Source organism: Paroedura picta, chromosome 15 (assembly GCF_049243985.1).
Source record: "Paroedura picta isolate Pp20150507F chromosome 15, Ppicta_v3.0, whole genome shotgun sequence".
NCBI classification, from domain to species: Eukaryota; Metazoa; Chordata; class Lepidosauria; order Squamata; family Gekkonidae; genus Paroedura; species Paroedura picta.
In genome coordinates this window covers 22,697,272-22,720,721 of record NC_135383.1, presented here as the reverse complement: position 1 = coordinate 22,720,721, position 23,450 = coordinate 22,697,272, and the positions used below count along the sequence as shown (strand labels likewise).

The 23,450-nt window shown below is 48.5% G+C and overlaps 1 protein-coding gene across 1 annotated transcript; it reads left to right on the top strand.

The window, feature by feature from the left end:
• The first annotated feature begins 1,356 nt into the window (after window positions 1-1,356).
• On the top strand, window positions 1,357-22,944 carry LOC143824828 (uncharacterized). The gene is made up of 14 exons (XM_077312561.1): window positions 1,357-1,561; window positions 2,123-2,241; window positions 4,749-4,865; window positions 12,462-12,539; window positions 12,970-13,014; window positions 14,032-14,121; window positions 14,748-14,819; window positions 14,902-14,961; window positions 15,541-15,663; window positions 16,795-16,836; window positions 17,146-18,428; window positions 20,363-20,398; window positions 20,659-20,750; window positions 22,667-22,944. Exons 1-5 carry the CDS (start codon window positions 1,357-1,359, stop codon window positions 12,991-12,993), a joined length of 543 nt encoding a protein of 180 aa, XP_077168676.1. The 3' UTR covers window positions 12,994-13,014; window positions 14,032-14,121; window positions 14,748-14,819; window positions 14,902-14,961; window positions 15,541-15,663; window positions 16,795-16,836; window positions 17,146-18,428; window positions 20,363-20,398; window positions 20,659-20,750; window positions 22,667-22,944.
• The last annotated feature ends 506 nt before the right edge of the window (window positions 22,945-23,450 follow it).

Sequence of the window (23,450 nt, the reverse complement as noted above, 5' to 3'; positions counted from 1 at the left end):
AATAATATCCCCCAGGTTCCTTACCACCAAACAGCTGAACAAGATGGAATTCCTCAATTAAAGGCCTGTATTTTTTTAAAAGACAGGTTATAGGGAAGGGCATCACCAATAAGTCCCTGATCCTGGTTGCTACCTGCTTCACCTCTGCAGGCAGGGACACAAAGAACTGGTCTGGGACAGAGCATATTAAACAGTGGGCTGGACACCAGCAGAGGAGCTGGTCCTTCAAGCCCTCCTCCCAACACCAATTCAGTCTCCTTTCATAGGTAGTGGCAAGAGAAGAAGATTCTTCCCCAATATCTGCTACCAACATCTTAATATAGGGATCATCATGATCATGATGATCCCTATATTAAGATGTTGGTAGCAGATATTGGGGAATAATCATGATCATGATCATCTTCTTCTTCTTCTTGCACCATTTCTCCCAGCATACCCCCAGATGCCAGCTCAGATCTTGAGGCAATCTTCTCAGGGCTCCTGGCTTTTGGCCATGGGGGTAACACAGAGTGTTGGGCTGGAGGGGCCATGGGCCTGATCCAGCATGGCTTCTTCTATGTTCTTATGCTCTGGGGATGCTCTGTCTTCTGGGTGCAAGAGTGGGAGGGTTTTGGGAGTTCTGGCCCCACTGGTGGATATCTTGAGAGCATCTCAGGACCCGTGGGAGCTACCGCCCGGTTTTGCATCTTGCGCTCCTGGGTAAGGTAGTTGAAAGGGCCGTGGTGGACAAGCTCCTGGCACACTTGGAGGAAACTTCAACCCTTGACCCATACCAGTTGGGCTTCCGTCCTGGCCATGGGGTGGAGACAGTGCTGGTCGCCTTGGTGGATTACCTCTGGCACCAACTGGATTGGGGTGGTTTGGCCACTCTTGAGATGCTGGATCTGTTGGCTGCATTTGACGTGGTCGACCACCAGTTGTTGGCCCACTGTCTTGCTAGGGCTGGAATTCGGGGGGCAGCCCTTCAATGGCTGTGCTCCTCCCTCCGGAACTGGACACAGGGGAATTATCGTGTCCCTATCGACTCCCTTGTGGGATCCTGCAGGGAGCGGTCCTTCCCCCCCAGCCTGTATAACATCTTTATGCCCTCTCTGGCACAGCCAGTCTGCATCTACAGGCTGGGCTGTCACCAATATGCGGATGATGCTCAGCTTTGTCTCTTCATGGGCGGCTGCCTGGACTTCCCCCCAGATCCATCTGCCAGATGTTTGGAAGCCATGGCTAGATGGTTAGAGCAGAGTTGCCTGAAACTCAACCCCTCCAAGATGGAGGTCCTGTGGCTGGGCGGGAAGGGAGCAGGACAGGAAGTGCACCTACCTACCTTGCCACGGTCACCCAATATCCCACCAACCCAACATGGGGACTGGTGAATCACAGCTGATCTCCAGTGACCAGAGACCAATTCCCCTGGAAGAAACAGCTGCATGCGTCATCTTCCACTGCGGTGTCAACTTCCGTTCCTCCAAGTGGCTTCCGTTTCCTCTTCTTGGGAGACGTGGCCGACTCCGCACCAGGGCCGCCAATCCCCAGAGGCCAGGAGAAACCGAAAGGCAAAGTGCAGGTGAGAACCTGGAAGAAGAGGGCAGAGAAGAACGGAGGAGCAGCCCCACTCCGCCACACCAAAGGGGACCAGCTGCCTGTTCCCAATGCCAACAAGGAAGGAGACTCCAGGGAGAGAAATGGACAGTCCAGCTCCCGAGATGGGCTAAGAAGAAATGCCTTTCCTTCAGTCTAACACAGAAGGCCCAAACGTGGATCTGCTGCATAACAACCACTATGCTGGGCAAAAATGGAGTCCAATCAGGCACCTTGAAGACCAGCAGGGATTCCTTCAAGGTGTGGGCTTTGGAGTGCAGGCGCTCTTCCTCAGACTAAATGAACCACCATTGTGGCAAAATGAGGCCTGGAAGGGGAGTGGTGCCCTAAAATGGCTGCCCTGGGCCTGCATGTTAAAATGGCTGCCGGAGGGGGGGTAGAGAGGCTGCGATTGCCTACACTTCCCAGGAGCCTCAGGGAAGGGAGAGGGTCACCTGCACCAATGGGAAGGGAGGAGTCAGGCTCCACCAGGGGGAGGAGCATGGGAGTATTTAGGCTCCAGACCTCCCTGGAGGGGGGGGGGCAGCCTCTCCAGGATCTCCAAGGGAGAAGGGGGCAGATCTGCTCTGCAGAGAGAAGGCCCTGCTTGCCCCGGGCAGAGGGACCGGGCCTGGCCTGATCCCTGGAGAAGCAGCCACCAAGCAGGTAGGCAGTGAGCCTGACAGGCAGGTGTCCACAGGAGCCTCTGCCCTCACAGGCTTGGCATCTGGCAAGCAGGCGGCCGGTTCCGCCATAACCATAATAACATCACCCAGCCACAAGGGCTGAAAACCCTGTCTTTTTTGCAAGCAAAATTCAGAAGTGAATTCATGCCCCCATTTTCAGTGGGAAAACAGTCCAAAATATTTTAGCGATAAATTTTCCTCCCTGAATGATTATGCATTTTATCATGCTGCCAACAATTGTAAAAGAAAAAGTTTTTTAATTTGGCCATCCAACAGTGTTAATGTTGGCTAAAACCTGCCCAAGGTTGGGGATAACCCCCCCCCCACCTCCTCAGCATGGTACGGTGGACTCAGGCTGGCTCCTACCCCCCACCTGGACTTCTCCCCTGCAAATCCACCGTACCCAGCCCATGCAAGGAGACGGGAGACTCAACTGTGGGCCAGGCGTAGGAGGGCGTATCCACGGCCCTGGGAGTCTCCAGCAGTGGCCGCAACAACTTGGAGCTGGGCACAGCTGAGTATGCCCGTAGCCCGGGAAACAGGAGGGTGGCAACACTTAGGGGAAGAACTCCACGGACCCTGCCATGTCTGGGGAAGCCTACAGTGAGAACCCTCCAAGGAACCGCACCCACTCCCAGCTTGCTGGCCGCAATGGGCACCCAGGCTAGCCCGGGGGAGAGAATGCCGCTTGCAGCTGGTGGGGCCAGACTTCAAGGCTGCTTCAGTGAGAGGAAGCCTGGGCAGACCAGTTAGCCGGGTGAGGCAGCAACATGGGGAAGCTGCCTGGCTCCTTCGGGCTCGACCTTCAAGGAGGAGGATGCCTACAGCTGACCAGTGGAGGCCCTGGGAGGGGGGAAAGGGGGGGGGGAGGCCCAGTGAAAAGGCACAGGGAACGGGAGACAGGAAGGGGAGGACTATAAAAGTGGAGAACTATAAAAGGGAAGGTGAAAACTATAAAAGGGGAGACCAGAAGGGGAGGACGGTGAAAGGGAACCCCTGAGAGCCGGCTAAGCAGTAGGAGCCAGCCAGCCAGGCTGGGCGGAGGAGGTTGTCTGGCAGAGAGAAGGAAGGTTCGCGTGTGCTAACCTCCCTCCTCTCCTTCTGAGGCCGGGGAGTTCCCCAGCAGGGTCGTGGGCAAAAGGGCAGAAGGCAACACTTCCCCAGGAACAACAGCGCATCACGACAACCAAAGGCTCCCAAAGACTGTGGAGACCTGCTGCTAGTCAGGGTCAGGGGTACAGGGCCAGCTTAGCAATTTTCCACTTCTCTGAGGGATGTATTATGTGTCAGCATGCCAGTTGCATCTTCCTGTGCTTGCATTTGTGCTAGGAGGGCAAGCAGCTTTACCTCTTCCACCTGCAATAGGTTATGTCCCTGCAGGTCCGTTGTGTCTAAGATTGCCCCCAGTTCACCACCCAGCAGAGCAAAGTGGTGGGAAGCATGGTTGAGAGCCCCTGTACTGCCCCCGGACACATTTTGAGTCTTCCCTGCAAAGCCCCCAGTTCAAGCTTCATGGGGAATATATATTATGATGATAGAAATACTCAGTTCTGTTATTAAGAACTAGAGGACAGATTGTGGGCAAAGGACACACTTCTGGCGCAGCAGGCTGAATCCTGAGCATCTCTTTTCTTGCAGAGTTGTAAGGGGAAGCGTGCAGCCTGCACTTTCAAGAAATGAAGTCAGCGACAAGCCAGGCCAAGTTCGGTCTCCTGCCCTGAGACTGGACAGTTAGATTCTCATCTACGTCACAAAGACGTAAGGGCAGAGAGGTGCGCAGCAAGGAAGTTCTTGTCTAGCATCCGGTTTGGGCGGGATGAGAAACGCTGGGATTATTTCTGCCTTCTCCTGCCAGGCCATATCAGCGGTTTACGAGATCCTGAGACACCCTACGCAGGCCTGCAAAGAGGCTGTGAAAGAAATCTACCCCATGCTCTCCATTGCGCTGCTGTGCCAGATCTCATACATCATGCACTTCATGCTCGAGGAGATCGAACTCAACTGGAGGACCTGCATTCAGCAGGAGATGCTGACCCCTCTGGTCCCGTTCAGGTGCTCCGTGTGGGACTTGAGCCCTTTCCTTCCAGAGCCCGCAGCTCTTCCGGGAGCTCGTTCCACCAGATAGAGGCCAGGACCAAAAAGGCTATTGGAGGCAAAGATAGCACTTCTTCACCTCCATACCTTTCTTTGGTCTGTAGTGTGCTGGTTGTTCACTTTTTAGTTTGGTGAATCCACTTTTTGGGATTCACCAAATTGCTCTTTAAGATGGCAGATATCGTGAGTAGATAGCTGGCCGGATGTGGGAGGTTGGCGACGTCATGCGGAGCGGCCATAATATAGCTTCTGCAGAGTGTGAATATGACGCTAAATTTATGGCATGCGGAATGGCCCTAAAAATTGTCTCCTGCTGACAGGGTAGCTTCCTGGCGATCGTCAAAATAATAAAAGCCATGCTTACGTGCTCTCTCTTCCTGTCTGCATCAACAGAGCCATGATCAGGAACGAAGTCAGCACCACCTGCCCTACCTCCTGCCCTACCTCCTGAAGTCTCTGGAAAACCCAGAAGAATTCCGGCACATCACTCTGATGACCTTCTTAGCTGAGGTGAGCTTGGCTGGTGTCCACAGGACACGGAGGCAGGAGAGGCCCAAGCCATGTGTATTGAAAGAGAGGTGGTGGGCTGACCACGCCAGCTGAGGGCAGTGGCTTCATCTCCAAGGACAGATCCAATGGGATGAAATTAATCCAAAGGAAATTCCATCTCAACCTCCGGAAGAAGTTCCTGACAGAGCGGTTTCTTAGTGGAACAGGCTTTCTTGGGAGGTGGTGGGTTCTCCATGTTTGGAGATTTTAAAACAGAGGCTGTACAGCCATCTGACGGAGAAGCTGATTCTGTAAATCTCAAGAGAGTGGCAGGTGACAGTCGATAAGCAATAGGGTTGTGAGTATCCAGCATAGTGCAGGGGGTTGGACTAGATGACTCAGGAGATCCCTTCCAACTCTAGACTTCTATGACTCTGTGAATTAGTGAGGGGTAAATCTAGACCCCCACCCATCTCTATTGGTCCTTGCCGCATCAGATCATGGTAGAGAAGAGTGGGGGGAATCTTCCTCCAGCCAAAAAAACAGAGAGAGGGGAAGAGGAAAATGAAAAATGATTAAGGGGCTGGAGCACCTTCCCTACAAAGAAATGTTTAAAGAGGCTAAGGCTCTGCAGGTTGGAGAAAGGACGGTTGAGAGGTGACATAAGAGAGAGGTTAATAAGACTATGCATAGGGTAGAGAGGGTGGAGAAAGAAGCGCTTTCCTCCCTTTCTTGCAATGCAAGAATTCAGAGGTGCTCGATGGAATTAACAAAGAGTAATGAACATGGAACTCACTCACTGCTCAGAAAGTGACGGAAACCACAAGGATAGGGAGCTTCAAGAGGGGAGGGGAGAATCATATGAAGCAGAGGTGCTCGGGGGAAGGGTTTTTCAAGGGCTGATTCTGCACTTTATTTTTTTATTGTGGATCCTGCTGAATTCAGATTGATTTGAACTCTGGTCTTCCTCAAATGGGGGTGGCAATTGAAACAGAAAGCGTTCTGCACTTGATTGGGGAAGCTCAGAGTGGGGAAGGGAGAAAAGCACAGCAGGAGTCTCTTTCTTTTCTTGAAGGGGGGGTGGGCAGTGAGGATTGGAGACAGCAGAAGAGGGGAATAAATCCAAGAGGCAAATCTCTGCTGGAAGAAGTTAGGGCTTCTGGAGCACAGTCACTTTAAGACAGACTTGCAACCAGGAACAATGAAGTCTTTGAACTGACGCCCTGGCCAATCAGGGAAGACTGCCTTGGTATGAGGCACAGAGAGGGGAGTATCTCTGCTGCTACTCATTGTATGGGAATGGGAATAAAACGCAGGTGTGAAGAGGATTTAAAGTTGCCAGCTCAAAAACAGATGAGAATAGGGAACTACTTTGTGACCAGCAATGCCTCAACATTTAGTATCCCCACCAAGAATCGTTTTACTCCTCTGGCAGAAACTGAAGAAAACCTAAACCTAAATTCAAACCATTCACCCCTAGAAGCTGACAGTAAAGGAGGCACAGAAAACCTTGCAGGAGAACTCCTGGAGCTGACTGCAAGAACAGTGGAGAGTATTTTCTGCACGTTGAAAAGGAATGGCCATTTACTCGAAAAACTTACCCAGACAGTTTCAAGGCTAGCCACCCTGAGGGAGTCCAAATCAACCTCTAATGGGCTTCTCCTTCAGCCACCTTATTCTCTTTCTGGTTCAACCATGAGGACCTGTGAGAATTCTTACGCAAGGCAGTCAGAAGATAAAAGAAAACTCCAACACCTGATTTTACAACCATGTAAGGTTTGCCTGGTTATCTGCCGGTAGAAGGGGTGGATCCCCCCTTGGAATTCTAAGCACCTGGCTATCAAACATCTGAGAACCATAATCACAGAGAGGCACTTCCCTATAGACCTAATTTCAACGGAATTCCTTAATTATGCTAATCAGGCACAGAGAATTATGCTCACCTTCAATAGCCCAAGGATACCTTCTCTACTCCTAAGACAGAAATCTATCCTGGGTCCTAAAGGAGTTTTCCCCATTCGAGTCTTCACTAATACTGTAACAACTGCTTTGTTTTCAAATCCTCCTCACCATAAAACCACTATACCAGCAGAAAAGCTTCCTGAGGAAACATCAAATAACACATTACAACAGGACCCTTCTTAGATGGCCTGGCCAAACAGACTGCCTACTCTCAAGTTCTGGAGATCTTCACCTTGAAAACTCTTTTGAAGAGGGCCTTATCAACTCCTTTTCGACCCTCCCAACATCAGAACGTCTAGCCATCACAAACAGACTAGAATCAGGTTGAAACTGTTGAAAATTCACGAAGTCTCAGCAGTTCAAAACCAATCCCCACCAACAAACTGCAACCAAACCACATCATCAAGCACTGAGATGATCAAGCATCATCAAGCACTGAGAGCCAGTTTGGTGTAGTGGTTAGGAGTGCGGACTTCTAATCTGGCATGCCGGGTTCGATTCTGCGCTCCCCCACATGCATCCAGCTGGGTGACCTTGGGCTCGCCACGGCACTGATAAAATTGTTCTGACCGAGCAGTGATATCAGGGCTCTCTCAGCCTCACCCACCCCACAGGGTGTCTGTTGTGGGGAGAGGAATGTGAAGGCGACTGTAAGCCGCTTTGAGCCTCCTTCGGGTAGGGAAAAGCAGCATATAAGAACCAACTCTTCTTCTTCTTCTTCTTCTTCTTCTTTTCCCTTCACCCAAGTTACTCCCTGATAAGATACAGAGCTCCAGAGATGAAATTTCAATTTTCCAGCCAATGGAGTGTGAACTGTGAAAAACAGCCCAACTTCACGGAAACTGTCCTCCTCTACTCATGGACTCCCCTCCAAAAATGGATGTGTCTTCTCAAATTCAAACTTGGACTGACTGTTAAAGATACTATCTTGGATGGCAGAACAAATTCTATGATCCTGAATTTTCAAAAATTTTAAGTGGTTACGATATTCTTTTTTTACAGGAAACCTGGGTCCAAGATGCAATCTCTGTATCTCTATAGGGTTTTCAGGCATTTGCCACACAGGCAATCAAAGTCCACTGTAAAGGGCAGGGCAGTGGCGGTCTGCTCGTCCTTGTAGCAGTTGACTTAATAGCAGAGATTCAGATCTTGGAAAGCAGCTGCCCAAATTACATCCAAGCACTAATGATTAAGGGCAACCTTGGCAACCTCCTGTGCATCAATGTATATGTCCCTCCAAAACTCTCACTGTCAGAGGATAAAGGGAGACTTTGGGACCAACTTTCCCACACACTGGAAACCCTTACTTCTCAGTTTCCTAATGCTCAAATAATTATGTGCGGTGATTTTATGCCAGAATTGGCCCTGGTCATTCTAACTCTAGGGCAGATTTTAACTCTCAAATTGCGGAGCACACATGTCTTTTAGAACGACACTCACAAGACCCTATAATTAATAAGCCTGGTCTAAAACTATTGGAATTGCTCTCCTTGTCTAACCTTTATGTCTTACATTGCACTAAGTTTGACAAGTCTGGTGGTTCCTTCACATATTTATCTTCCTGTCATGCTAGCACCATAGATTATATAGCAGTTTCACCTGCTTTACTGACAGAGGTGGTCTTTTTTGAAGTGGGTAACACTCCTTTAAGTGATTACTGTCCTCTACAGCTCTTACTTAAATATAATAGCAGCATTCTTTTACCTCCAATTCCTGAACTCGCTGGAGGCATATCTCCTGGCTATAGAAGGCTGAAATGGTCAAAGCAGGTACAAAACAACATAGCTCAAGCTCTGATTAGTGATGACCTTAAATCCTTGCATTCAGCCCTTTTACAGCCTGGCCATGATGCCATAGAACACTATGACAAAATCATTAGCTTGATCAAACCTCTGCTTATCGACAATAAACCTTTAAAGCCATTATCCTACCCTAATAATGGCTGGTTTGACCAAGAATGTAAAACCTTCAGGAAAAAGCTAGTCAGATATATGAGGCTGGCCCCTCATAGTAGAGAGGATGACAGGATGTTAGAGCTCATCAGATTAAGATCCCAATATATGAGTCTCCTCAAAAGCAAGAAATCTGACTATGCTAAACATATGTGGAACAAACTAAATCTGGTAGTAAAGGAGAAAAATGAGTCTCAATTCTGGAACCTTGTCTCTTTCGGGCTGGCAAAAATCACCCCAACAGGTTGAAGCCCAAATATCTGGAAATACTTGGTTTACATATTTTTCAAAAACCTTTGGAGCCTGGCTACCTTCTCCACCATTCACAGAATCAAATACCCAGGCTATTTCCATTGATTCTCTAAATTTACCAGCTTGGCCCTCAGCCACAGAGGCTGAAGTCAGAGGCCTTATTACATCCTTAGCCTCCAATAAATCACCTGGAGTAGACCTAATTCCACCTGATTTATTCAAAGCATTCCCTAACTGGTGGGCCCCAGTCTTAGCCAGGGTCTTTACTCAGATAAACGAATCAGGCATTTCCCCCAATGGCTGGAAGATGAGCATAGTGGTTCCTATCCACAAGATCGACCCACAAAACTACTGCCCCATTAGTTTACTAAATATTGCATCTAAACTCTATGGAAAATTCCTCCTACATAAACTAGAGGATTGGGCTGTTGACAACCATATCTTACACCCAAACCAAGCAGGATTTAGAAGAGGCCATTCTACCATGGACCACTGTCAAACCCTCTATTATTTAGCTTATTCTAGCATGGAAGGCCCTACGAGAGCTCTATATACAGCTTTCATTGATTTAGCTACAGCTTTTGACTCCATCGACAGAGACAGACTCTGGTCAAAGTTGAGGGAAACTAACATCGATAAACACCTACTGTTTCTGATGCATGAACTGCGCTCAGGCACCCACACAAAAATTAAGGTAGGTGCTTCAGGCTCTCTAACTAAAGAAATTGCAGTAAGGAAAGGGGTAAAACAAGGGTGTGTATTTTCAATATTTACATCAATGATATAATGCAAAGACTATTGGGCCCAGAATTTGTAGCCACTTCTGTTGGTCAGCAAAAGGTTTCTATTCTGCTTTATGCAGATGACATGGTCCTGGTTTCCCTTACAAGAGTTGGTCTGAAAAAGCTACTTAACAACTTGGGTACTTATTGTAAGGAAGAGTCCCTCTCCATAAACTATGCAAAAAGAAAAGTTATGGTTCTTAGGAAAAGACCAAAAAAAATTCTTTGGAGCATACACAATATTCCTATAGAACAGTGCAGTACATTTAAATATCTTGGAATCACTTACAGTGAGACCCTAAACTGGAATGCCCACCTTGCAATTATAAAGGCCTCTGGTCTAAAAATCACTGGAGCCATTCTGAGATTTTACTACACCAGGGGAGGGTTTCTAGTTGACCCAGCTCTAAAGCTCTTTGCAGCCAAGGTCATTCCTCACCTACTATATGGCATCGACATCTGGGGCTGGAAAGAACAAATAACCAACAGCTTGGAGCCCATTCAGAACTTTTTTTTCAGACGTATCCTGGCTCTTCCAAAAGGGTCTCCCACAGCCCTGATGAGGGCAGAGCTTGGTTTCCCCTCACTCAAAGCTGGTGCCCACTTAGCTATTCTGAAATCTTGGAAGAAAGACACAACAACCAAATCAGATTCTTTAAGTCATCTAAGTTTTAAGCTCTTATTGAGCAAAGACAGGACTCGGTCTGACTTCTTTAGCTCCATTCTTTCACGCTATACCATACCAGACGAGCTACTGCATAAATCAGCTAATATATCTGATGTACGTGATTGGGTGCTCAAAGCTGATTCATTGATTGATCACTCTTCAATTCTGCTATCACAATCAGCCCCACGGTATAAAACAATTTAAAAAGACCACTCTAGAGCATCATATTTAGTAAACATAACACGCAATCTTAGAATGGCCCTAACATCTTTGCGGTTTGAAATGATGCCATCAGCCATGCTCTTTGGACGCTATCTCCAAATACCCACAGCCCAATGTCTGTGTATATGTAGAAATTCATCTGTGGAGGACCTGCCCCACTATGTTTCGGCTTGTCCCCTGTACTCTGAACCCAGGGACAAATTCCTCGCCAAGTTACTACCAAACTTACACCCCACTTCTGATTTTGATAAAGTCACCTATCTGTTATCAGATGTCGACCCCTATATTTCATATAGGGTGGCACTTTTTGCTCTGGCCGCCAGGAAGATCCGAGCCAAAGCTGTTTTACAGGTGTCCCCACCTTGATACACTGTGTTTCTTTTTAATTGTAACTCAGTAGCCCTTGTCTACAATTTTATGTATGCAATATTGGAGAAATATTGTTTTATCCATATTTGTACCATATTGTTTTTAATTATGTTTTGTAATGGCCTTTGGCTAAACACAATAAATGTTATCATATCGTATTGTAACTGAAAAGAAGGGGAGGACCGCCCTTCCCTTTCCACAATGTGTTCTCAGCGTTCCCTCCCTGCTGCTGGCTGTGGTTTCATAGATCTAATAACCTGGTTATAGAAAGGCATTTCTCCCATCCAAATCGACCCTCTTCCCACCATGTTATGTACGTTTGCTGAACTGGCAACATTCGCCAAGCAGCCAATTTGGCCCTTTTATCTTGGTATTCTTCACTATGGGTCCTCGTTGGCGTTGGGGTGTATCGTTCCGGGACTGGACGGTTTTTATGAGCACTTACTAAGGGTGAGATCTGAGATTCAGGAAGGGAAGGGGCTGCTGTCTGGAAAGGCCCCAAGTCAAAAAGGTATGTGTCCAGGTCAACCTTTCTCAACTATTTTATCGTTGAGACATTCTTCCCACTTTGAGAAACCACGGAAGTGGCACGATCATGCAGAACATGGGCAAGAAACATAGCTCTGGACACGCCCACCCGGGGCCCCTCCCCATCCCCTCCGGGCTCATCATTGGCCATTTGCGGAGGGGGCAGGTCAACGCAGCCCTATGTTGTCATATCACCCAATAAACGTTTAACAAATTTTAAAATATATATTAAAAATGAATTAACAACCACCCTTTCTGGAAACCCTCCCAGGGCCATCAAGAAAGCCCAAGGTTTCACGAAACCCTGGTTGAGAGAGCCTGGGATAGGCAGATGGGAGCCCTCGCGCCTCACCTTAGAGCCCCAGACCCCCCTTCTCCAATGCATCTGGATCCCTTGAAACGAGAGCTCTCCTGGGAAAGAGAATGAAATCTGTTTGTACGTGTGCAGCTATCATGGTCTAGGATCGTCTCAGCATAGCTTCTGTTTCTGTTCAGAAGCAAGTGGATAGTGGGGGGCCCTACCGATTGTAAGAGGGGTGCCTTTCCCCCCTTCGACTCAGGTTTCATTAGGTGCCATGTCTGGGAAAGGAGAGAAAGGACCAAGAGCTTATATTTTTGTTTCTTGCAAATGACTCTCATTGACACTGTTCAAAGGACGCAGCTCTTTTTCAGTACCTGTATTAATAAGGGTTCCGAAGCCTTCCTTCCCATGGGACTTTTCAGCAGCAAATATGACTTTTGGAATTGATATTAAGTTTTCTTTCCTTCAGGGTTCCCAAAACGCCATTCCCCCTCCGCCAGATTTAAATGGATGCATGCAACGGCATCCTGCTCGTCTGCTAGTTCTTTGAACATTTGGCTATTTTTTTCTTCTTCTTGGTAGACGCTGGAGCAATCCCTGGTGCTAGCACTGTGCCATGGGCAGGTTCGGGTGTCTTGCCTGGAATTGGAGTGCGTCCAGGTGAGCTTTTTGGGTGGAGAAGGTGGAGGCAGGCTCGCTTGCTTTCATCTGAGGACCGGGGCGGGGGGGGGGGAGTATCAAGCTGGCAATGGCAAAATGATTTATTCCAATGTTCAAAACAATTTTGAAACGGATTTCCAGGTATAGCCTGTTTCCGATATATTCACCAGTGATGTTCTCGATATTGTTAATAACTCAATCTTCTCTAATTGTAATTTTACAGGTGATGAAATTATAGAAAATAACCTACTTAGTCTCTGATAATGTCTTGGTTTATGTAGTTCAGTCCCAGATTGGTGACGGAAGGGGATTATATTCCCCGGACCTTGTGGGTCTCTGCTACGGGACTTGACATGCCTTGATGTGCATCTGAAACTGGTAATCTTTGAGGCCTGCCCATTGCATTGTTTCTTTTCTTTGCTCCATTCAGGAGATGCAAGTCCTACAGAGATAGCAGCCAAAGCAGCCAAGGATGGTAAGGCTCTGAGCGGGCCCAGGTGGAGGAGTGGGTGGGTGGGGGCAATCCTGTGCAGGACTTTTATATTGTGTGGAGGATTCAGCTTCAGTCCTCCCCAAAATTCAAGGCAAGTTTCTTGTTTCTCCGGCTGCAAGAGAGAGTCTGGGAAGGACGTGCCCAGTCCCCCCCGCCCCATCACCAAAGCTGGAGGAGGAATAGTTGATTCAGGGTGTGTTGTGAAGGCGAGGGGGTCCTCTTGCCAACCAGCTCTGATTTGTGTCTGGACCAGAAGTGGTCTAAAAAAACCAGGGATGCTACCCGGGGCTGCGAGGAAGAAACACTGAATGGAAGCAGAGCTGGTAAATAAACCAGCAGAGCAGGCACAGGGCTGCCTCTGAAAACTGCAAGCCTGCGTTTCGTTCTCCCCAGTGAAAGTGATAGAAAATGTGCAGTGGGACATCTTTGCATTATACGATTCCCCAGTAGGAGTTGGCCCCCCAAAATAGCATTGTGAGCTGGAAAACTAGGAGCATGTTGAAGCTGTGATGCCACACATGTTCTATAAGCAGATGTTGCAGGGAAGGAAGGGCACCCGAGGCTGCTGTTTTCCATGGCAGCATTGTGTGTCCACTGCAATATCCTGTTCCCACCTAATGGAGAAGTATCCCTCAGAAGTGGCTCAAAACATTTTGCTGTCCCAAGTGCCGTCTTTACGTGACACCCCACTGGGGCGATATGTAAATTTAAATAATTAATAAAACAGCAGAGAGTGCCCCCTTGTCATTGTGCACCTGCAGGAGTCACTGTTCTGATTGTTCTTTAGGGTGGAAATTATTCACTGAGTGCCTGCTTCCAGAGCAACTGAAAGATCCAGTCAAACCTCATGCAGAGGGACAGTAAATCACCAGGCAGGTGTATTTTATCCTGGCTGGCAAATGCCCAGAGAGACCAGCCAAAGAGATGAGGTCAAGGTGAAGTTCTCATTGAGCCTGATCAGAACAAGTTTGCTCTTCCGTTTCTCCTCTTCTGTCCCAGGGGCTGCTGGCCTCCCAGCCATCGGTGCGTTACCAGGCAGAGTCCCAGGGGCCAGTGGCCTCCCGGGTGTGGCTCCAGGCACTGTCCCAGGTGAGTTAGGATCAGGAGATGCATCCCCTACCTGGGTGAATTTGGCCCTACATCTTGACCATGTCTTTTGCATGCACCTGCAAGTGTTGGTGCAGGGGCGGCAGCGAAGGCGGCAGCTAAAGCAGCAGCTAAAGCAGCAGCATATGGTGAGCCAAAAAGCCCATCACTCTGTCGTTTGCAGAATGGCTGCATGGATTTCCGTACAATTATTTTGAGAAAAATTGCAATCCTTTATTCATTTCCCTGGCCTAGGGCAGCCATTCTCAGTGGGTGACATATCAACCCCCCACCCTTGGGGGGACCCTAGCAGCTTCGAAGCGGGCCACAGACTGGAAAATGTTTGAAAAGGAGCCCTAAATGTTTAACATGGGTCCCTGGTAACTGAACAGATGAAATGTCCTTTGCTGGAAAGTTCAAAGGAAAGAAAAAGGCATCATGTAATCTGTTTCTTTGGGTGTGCTTGAATGAAGGTGTAAATTAATAAATGTTTTCTAGACTTGCTACCATTGCTGTTATGGTTTTTCTGTTTGGGGAGTTGTTGCAAAACGTAAAAATTAAATTACAAAAGATCTGAGCCAAGCCATTTATAGCAAACTTGCCCTTCAGTTTCACATTTTCTGCTCCAGGCCAGGTCCCAGGTGTCGGTGGTGTCCAGGGTGTTGGAATCTTTCCAGCTGTAGCTCCAGATGTTATCCCCGGTGAGTTAAGATAACAAGATGCATCCCTGACCTGGACAAATTCTGCCCTGCTTCTTGGTCACATTTTTGTATCTGCCTGTAGGTGTTGGTCCAGGATCAGCAGCAGCAGCAGCAAAGGCAGCGGCTAAAGCAGCAGCATATGGTGAGCTGAGTGGCTCGTTTGTCTGTCACTCGCAAGACTGTTGTGGGCAGTCTTGTCACTCAAATAAACCAGATGAGACTTGCCTGAAATCCACTGTTAATGGTTCCCAACCTTCCTAATGCTGTGACCCTTTAACCCCGTTCTTCATGTTGTGGTGACCCCCAACCATAGAACTATCCACAGAAATTAAACCGAAACTGACCAAGGGCATGAAGATCCATTGTTCAGGATTGTATATAAATTTATTAAAATTGTATATAAGTTGGCAGGCGCCTTAAGGAGGAGCGGCAACAGTGGTGCCCCCCCCCCCCATGGCCAAGTTGCTCACCCTGCTGCGACACCTGTGAAAGGGTCATTCAAACCCCTAAGGGGTCCCAACCCCCACTTGGAGAACCACTGGTTTAGAGTAACTGATGCTCTTGTTCCATTGATTTAAGGCCAGCCAGGGGGAGCCCCATGGGATTCCCAACAGCAGGAGCAGAATCGCTCTTCTGTGTGCATGTTCCATTTGGCCATTTTTTAAACATTTGTTGAAGAAAGCTGATTCGTCAGTAATTTAAATATCTACGTTTGCCTCAGGAACTGGAGTAGCACCTGGCTATAGAACTGGTGGCGTGCGACCTGGCAGTGTTGGACCCAGCCGAGCGGCACCTGGTGCTATTGGAACTGGAGGTCTGTCATCAGATACAGCAACCAGAACAGGTAGTGAAGGTGCTTGACAGAGAACGGAGAAGAAGAGTTGGGCTTTATGCCCTGTTTTTCACTACTCGAAGGAGTCTCAAAGCAGCTTACAATTGACTCCTGTACTCGGTGTAGTAATTAAGGGCAGCAGCTTTAAATCTGGAGAGTGTTTGCTTCCCCGCTCCTCCACATGCAGCCAGCTGGGTGGCCTTGGGCTAGTCACAGTTCGGACAGAGCTGTTCTCACAGAGCCCTGTCAGAGCCACTTACCTGACAGAGTGTCTGTTGTGGGAAGAGGAAGGGAAGGTGTTTGTAAGTCACTTTGAGACTCTTTTGTGTAGTAAAAAGCAGGATATAAAAAACAACTCTGGCATTAAGCTGCAATTTGATTACTTCTGTCTCTCCTGCCTCCTCCCACTAGAGGTAGGGGTAGGGGTTGGGGGTAGGAGGGGGTTTTCCGCCATGTTGTTAGGTTGTTGGTCTATTGTATTTGTCCATTTTAATAGGCGTTTGATAGGGGTTTTAACTGGACATTTGTAACCCACAACAAGCCTGTTACCTGTGGCATCCCTTTCTTGCCAGTAAAACATAACAGAAAAGGAATCTGAATGCATCTGTGCATACAATGGGAGCAAGACTGCTCCCCCCCCCTTTTTGTAGTGTTTTACAAATGCAGGCCTGGGGATCATTAAGAGAGGAACACGACCTGGGATTTTTTTACCTCGCTTTTCACTACCCAGAGGGGCTTACAAACACCTGTCCCTTCCTCTCCCCACAACAGAGGAAGGTGAGGCTGAGAGAGCTCTAAGAGAACTGCTCTGCAAGAACAGCTCTAAGAAGACTGTAACTAGCTGAAGCTGTCTGCATGTAGAGGAGTGGGGGATCAAAACCAGTTTTCCAGAAAAGAGGCTGTCATTCTTAATTATAATACTATTATAAATATTATTATTATTATTTTAAAAATCTGTGAAGCCAATCAAATCTCCAGGGGCCAATCAGAAGCCTTGGTGGGCAAGAGCCCAACCTGGCCCTGCCCACATTCTAAAAACATTTGATGGGCACCAAGCATCATGCCCTCCTACCCCCCCCCCAGCACCACATTGAGGACCCCCAGTCTAAACTGCCATCATGTGTTCTTTCATTCCCGTTTTAGGGCCTGGAGCCGCAGCAGCAGCAGCTAAAGAAGGAACATTTGGTGAGTATCTCCCCCCTCCCTCCCCCCCCCCCAATTCCTTTGCCCGAACTTTTCCTTGCGGACGGTGTCCCTCTGCTTGTTCTAACCCTCTGCAACACACAGCTGCCTCTCTCGGGTGAGTGCGCAAGGGAGCTTTCTGTGTAGGTACTCTCAACTAGGAGTTGGTAGCAATTCCATGGGGAGAAAAAACAATTTGAAAAGGGATCCCCCCCCCCATTTTGTTAGCAGCTTATAAAAATATATTAAATTAGACATCCCTTTAAAGAATATATGCTCATTCTAACATTTCTTAAACATTTATTTTTTCAGGATTTTTCTTTGCCAGCGAGCAAGCCTTTTAGATTTTGATCTTATACAAAAGAGCACTTCACACAATAAATTGAATACTGAGGAAGATCCCTGGCCTATTCTGTCATGTGCAGTTAGATATGTGTTGTTTTTACTTTGTTTTGAATATATTATTGGTGCACTTTGTTTAATAAATATTTGTAATGATTTTTTTGTTTTGTTTTGCAGCTCACCTATGGGCTCCTGAGCTTTAAATGTTTTAAATAAATAAATCTTGGTGCTCAGATCCTTTTGCTTGCAAATCTTTGATGACGAGATGCCCATCCAGAAAGCTTGGGAGCCATGAATCAAAATGTCTGACCATGGGGGCAAGCCCAAAGGCCTCTGGTCTTCTGACAGGAGTTATTTCTTCCTGCGTCTTTCAGGGATTCCCCAGACCAGAGTACAGCCTGGAGTCAAGCCCCCGAAATATGATATGTATGCTCAGTTCTAAAAGCAGGATGGGGGCAGCAGAGCATGGGAAACTAGATAATTTAAGGTCCAGTCACTAAACAAGCCAAGACCAAATGACACCTTACACACCCCTTGGGCATAAGAAGAGCTGGGTTTTTCGACCCCACTAAAGCAGGGGTCCCAAAGCAGCTTACAAACACTTTCCCTTCCACTCCCCACAACACACATCCTGTGAGGTAGGCGGGGCTCTGTGAGAACAGCTCAGAGAGACCTGTGACGTGTTGACTGCATGCAAAGGAGCAGAGAATCAGATTCAGCTATCCAGATTAGTGGCCTCCGCTTTTAACCTTTCTACACCATGCCGGCTGGTCCCAGCTAGGCAGGACATTCTCCTCTCCCAGCCCCAGTGAAACAACCCCGAGTTGAACCTGCCAAAAAGGGCTCCCATCTCTATAAAGGGCCCCCCAAGACTGCCTGCTAAGAGGGCTGATTTGACTGTCCTGCTTGCAAAGGCCGCCTGACTGCCCGTCCCTAGAGCAGAAAGGGGGATAGGATTAGAACACAGGTCCGTGGACAGGTACCCTGGACTGGCATCAGTGAAAAATAATTTTGGAGGGGAATCATATTGGTCTGCAGTAGAAAAGGTAGATTTGAGCCCAGGGGCACCTGAGAGGCCAACCTGAGTTTCAGGGAATGAGCTCTCCAGGGTCAAAATCTCTGGGTCTTTATATCCCCATCAGAAGCTGAGATGGGTGTTGAATTAACTCAAGTATCATGAAAAATGAATTCACGCTTTTCCCTCTCCCTAACAGGGGCTCCAGGGGCTGGACTAGGTGGAGTAGGCGTACCAGGTATGACGGAATAATACAGAAAGGGGTGTTTTGGAGAGACAACAGTTGGGAGAATGGGGGGGGGGGGGCTTCTGTGGCAGGCAGAGCATTCAGTTCGTAGGGCAGAGACAGAGCTCCCAGGGTGGCTGTGGTGCAGGATGGCTTTCTCACACGACACTCAAGTGAAGCTGCCTCCTACTGAATTGGCCTCTTGGTCCATCAAAGTCAGCATTGCCAACCCAAACTGGCAGCAGCTCTCCGGGATCACAGGGTGAGAGAGGTGTTTCCCATCACCTACTGCCTGGTCCTTTAGCTGCAGATGCTGGGGATTGGACGTGGGACCCTCTGCATGCCTAGCAGATGCCTCGCCACAGAACCATGGCCCGTCTCTAACTTTCCAGCTGAAGGGGGGGGGTGCAGGTGACCAGATGTTGGCTCAGCTGTCTACCGGAGGTAACCTCCCCCCCCCCCCCCCATACAAACTTCAGAACAATCGGAATTATAAGGCTGCCCAGTCCCACTCAGGATTTCAGCTGCCCTAATTCAAAAGAAGAGTTTGTTTGTTTGTTTATTTGATTTTTTTATACTGCCCTCCCACATGGCTCAGGGTGGTTTTATGTTGGTTTTTAAACCCCTGCTTTTCACTACTCAGAGGAGTCTCAAAGGAGCTGACAATCGCCTTCCCTTCCCAGCTGTATCAAAATAACCTTTCATGTGGGTATGTTTGGCCAGTGAAACATGACAGAAAAGGAATGCGCTCTGAGCAAGGTTGCTTTTCGGTAGTGTTTTACAAATGAATGGGGGTTTTGTATCCCGCTTTCCACTATCTGAAGGAGTCCCGAAGTAGCTTGCAAATACTTTTCCCTTTCCTCTCCCCGCAACAGACACCCTGTGAGGGAGATGGGGGAACTCTGACGGAACTGCTCTGTGAGAACAGTTGCAACAGGACTGTGACTACCCCAAGGCCACCCAGGAGGCAGCATGAGGAGGAGCAGGGAATCAAGCTCAGTTCTCCAGATTGGCCGTAAGGCACCTGGCAACCTTAGCATCAGGGATAATTGATTTGTTAACTCCTCTTCCTGTTGCGCAGCAGGGCCAGGGCACCTGTACAACGGTAGCGATTCTGCCCAATGCAAGGGAAGTCATGCATGGCGACCCAACCCCTCTGCTCAGTCTCCACAATCAGCCGCAACACGGTTTGGAACGGCCTCCAGCCCAGGGCCCTGAGGCACGGTTTCCGACGGAGCCTGTTTTTCCACAGGCCTTGGCGGCCGAGGAGGATTCGGAGTCCCCGATTATGGACTCGGAGGCGTGGGGGCCGGAGGTCTGGCTCCCGGTGTGTAGAGACGCATCTTTGTTAAACGTTTCTTGGGTGACATGACCATCTATGGTCATGTTGACCCGCCTCCCCCTCCCCAAAAGGCCAATGATGGGCCTGGTGGGAAGGGGAGGGGCCCCAAGTGGGTGTGTCCACAGCTCTGCTTCCCAACCTTATTCTGCATGATCGATCGCGCCACTTTGGGGCTTTTTCGAAGCCTGAAGAATGTTTCAGGGGTTTCTCAATGTAAAAAAACATAAATTGAGAAAGGCTGCTCTGTAGTCAGGTCGGTCCTAACTTCTGCTTTCCAGCTGTGCTTGGGGTTATCCGTGGCTGCTCTCAAAAGTCACCCTGTGAAATAACTTTCTGGTGTTGGGATCGTATGTTATGTCAGAAATGTAGGATGTTGCTCTGACAGGTCAGACCAAAGTAGATCAAACTCAGTATCCACGCTGAAAAACTCCACCAGGAGGGCAGGAAGTCTACGGCCCTCCACAACATCTGTCCAGGCACCTCCGCCCCAAACCTTGTGGAATTTCCCAAGCTAGAAGTGCAGCCCCTTCCCCACTGCATCTCCACCAAGGCAGGCTGTTTCCTACCTAGCAGGACAATAACTTTCTCTTCTTTCGTTGCACAGGGCTACGGTATCCAGGTCGCAAACTGCCCAAACCAGGTAATGTCAAAGTGGGTTTTCCTGTAAGGGGTGGAGGTGGAGTTGCCAACCTGCACATGATTCATTTTTTATTTGATTTATTATTTAATAATTTATACCAGCCCGGCCCTGTCGGCCCAGGGCAGCTTCCAACCGTTGTAAAACACCCACAACAAAATAGAATTTATCAGTAATTTAACATAGGGGGAATTAGCATGCATGGTCTGAAGTATGCAGAGGACTGATTGCCCTTTTCCCACACTGACCTTCTGGACACCAAGGGCGGCCTGCAAGCAGGTAGCGAGAAGGAGATCCCAGCCAAGAAGCTGACCTCGGCACCCCGGAGTAGCCCTTTCCTGTTTGCAGGAGTCAAGTAAGTCTCTGCCAGCAGTCTGGGAGAAATTCAGCTCCCTGATTGCCCTCGGGGTAGGGGGTGAAGCGTGAGATGCGACCCACAGGATCAGCCCTCAGTGGGTTCAGCATCCCTTTCCTAGCAATGGCCAGACGGATGACCCAGTGGGAGATTGATGACTGGGACAGGAGGAAAGCTTAGTTTGGTTTGTTAGCAATATTTGGCATTCAGGGGTATACTGCTTTGGGACAGGGAGGCTCTAGTGCAGGTTATGTCAACCAGTATTTCATGTCAACCAGGTTGACATATATTTATGTCAACCAGGTTTCCCCGCCTCCCACAGTCTCTTATCTTGGGTTCAAATTCTCTTTTAGTTTTGCTGTCAAGTCACAGAAGACTCGTGGCAATCCCATAGGGTTTTCCAGGCAAGAGTTCAGAGTTGGTTGCCCATTGCCGGCCTCTGTGTAGTGACCCAGGGATTCCTTAGAGGCCTCCCATCCAAAGGAACGACCTGTGTAGCTTCCAGGATTGAATGAGATCCGACTAGCCTGGGCCAACCAGGGCAGGGAAGGCTTGAGATGCTTGGTATCCACACCAAAGGGCCTTGCTGCCTGGGATGCTGACCCACAGCTCTTGATTTCCTTTGCCCTCAACGGGTTTTGTAGTATTTCAGCCATGAGACAGAGAAGAGGAGGAAGGGACAGAGCAAATTACGGTTATTTCATTGTCCACGGAGGATAGGACAAAGAGTTTCCTCCACGGGCTTTGGGAAATGCAGGTGTTATGGAGAAAGGATTTTTGTGGATCTCACAGCCTCCCTACCTGGAGAATGAGTTCTTCTGATGACCAGGGCTGGAAATTAGCAGGGCATGGCCAACCCTGTGTAGTGCTTATACTAATAGCTGGGAGACCCAGGTTCAAATCCCCACTCTGCTATGGAAACTTGTTGGCTGACCTTGGCCCCAGTCACACACGCACGAATTGTTTTATCAGTTTGAAATGGACGGCCGCGTTGGCGGGAGGTAACCCTGCCGACTGGAGCTGATTGCTGAAGTCGACCCTTGTCGCGCTGAAGGTTGCTGGGGGTCCGTGTTTGGGTCTCCAAGGCCATTGCCCCATTGGATGACAGAACTGATACTTTTTAAAAACTCGGTCTGGAGCGTGGCAACGATTAATAATTGTCCAAACTTTATTCTGCAAGTTGTTTCTGGCAAGAAATGGCCCGTTTTGGCAGAGGGCAGAACTGGAGGCGCTCTTGGAACTGGTGCTCCATTCTAAGAGCATCGACCGACTTATGGCCAGCACCCACTCCCATACAAAGGGGGATTACCTGGTGCTGGCCAGAAAGATGAGGGGGAGGGGCTACTGCAGGACTTGGGAACAGATAAGAACCAAGTTCAAGCGCATAAAGCTAGACTCCCTAAACAGTCTAGAGCAGTGGGGGTGGGGGCCCACAGCCAAGTGGGAGAACGGTCTTCCATGATGTCATAATGCGTATATGGGACAAGTCTGGAAGGCCCCCTCAGGAGATGCACAGGCATATGGGTAACTGTTCCTTTTTCCCCCCCTGGCCATGGGGTGGGGGTCGAAAAATCCATGCTGTTACAGGTATACCTCTGTTTACTGGCTTCTGAACACTCGCATTGGAAAAGCTTAATGGCTCATTTTTTATTAAAATCAGAAGATTTATAAGCCATTAAAAACACCCCCAGAAATCACCAGAGGTTTGTGAAAGCAACCAACAACATACTTCCTATCTCCAATTGTTAGTTCACAAGTACAACCACTGTGTGCACATTGGATGCGCGCAGAGAAACAAATAGGTCAGAAATAGTTCCATAGATAATCGTTGTAATTTATGAATACTGAGCTGAGGAATACTGTTGGTTGGTGTAGTTAACTACTGACATTACTGACAATTCCTTTCTCCTCCACAGCTACACAGTCAACAGCATCTGTGGCAAGTTCCTCCTCTGCAGCTGAGGAAAAAGAAGAGGAGGAGGAGGAGGAAGAGGAGAGGAAGGCGGTGGGGATGATAAACAGGATGAGCAGGCAGCTCAAAGCCATGCCGGGGATGGGGGAGGACAAAGAAAGACTGAATTGGAGTTAGGAAAAAGAAAGGCTGGGCAGGGAAAGGGGAAGGGTGGAACAGTAAAAAGAGTTAAAGGGGGGGGAGGGAGGGAGGGAACCTCAGGTTGTTAACTTTGTGATTGTTGTTGTGTGTTGTTTGCTGGGTGGGGGTTATACTGTTGGGGAAGGGATGGGATTTGTTGTACTTTGTTGGGGGATGTGGGTGGGAGGGGAGTTTTTTGCATCAATTGTTGTAATTTTAGATCTTTAATAAACGATTAATGTTTTTTGAAACACTAAGACCTCTCCTTGCTTCCTCTTGTGTTCCCCTATCAAACCCCACCCCCCAACAGATTAGCCCACCAAAGCACCTTGTCTCAATCTCCAACCCATAATGCCAGGCATTGCCCCTAAACTCAACAATGCAAACCACCCCCCCCCCCCGCCACTCCATCTCTGTCGGAATGGAAAAAAGGGAAAAGAAAAGTGTCCCCCCCCGCATCCAAGCACATGTTAGTGGAAGCAGGGCTAACCTCTATGTGCATGGGGAAGCAGGACCCCAAACAGGCAGAGAATGAAGTTAAGCTTAACAAAGGAAAGCGTTGCAACAAATTTACGTTTAAAAGATTTCAAAGATTTCAAAATGAACAA

Coding starts and splice junctions, on each gene's coding strand:
- LOC143824828 (XM_077312561.1), top strand. CDS start 1,357: ATGGGGACTGGTGAATCACAGCTGATCTCCAGTGACCAGAGACCAATT. Junction 2,242..4,748: donor GAGAAGCAGCCACCAAGCAG/GTAGGCAGTGAG, acceptor CTGCATCAACAG/AGCCATGATCAGGAACGAAG. Junction 4,866..12,461: donor TGATGACCTTCTTAGCTGAG/GTGAGCTTGGCT, acceptor TCTTCTTGGTAG/ACGCTGGAGCAATCCCTGGT.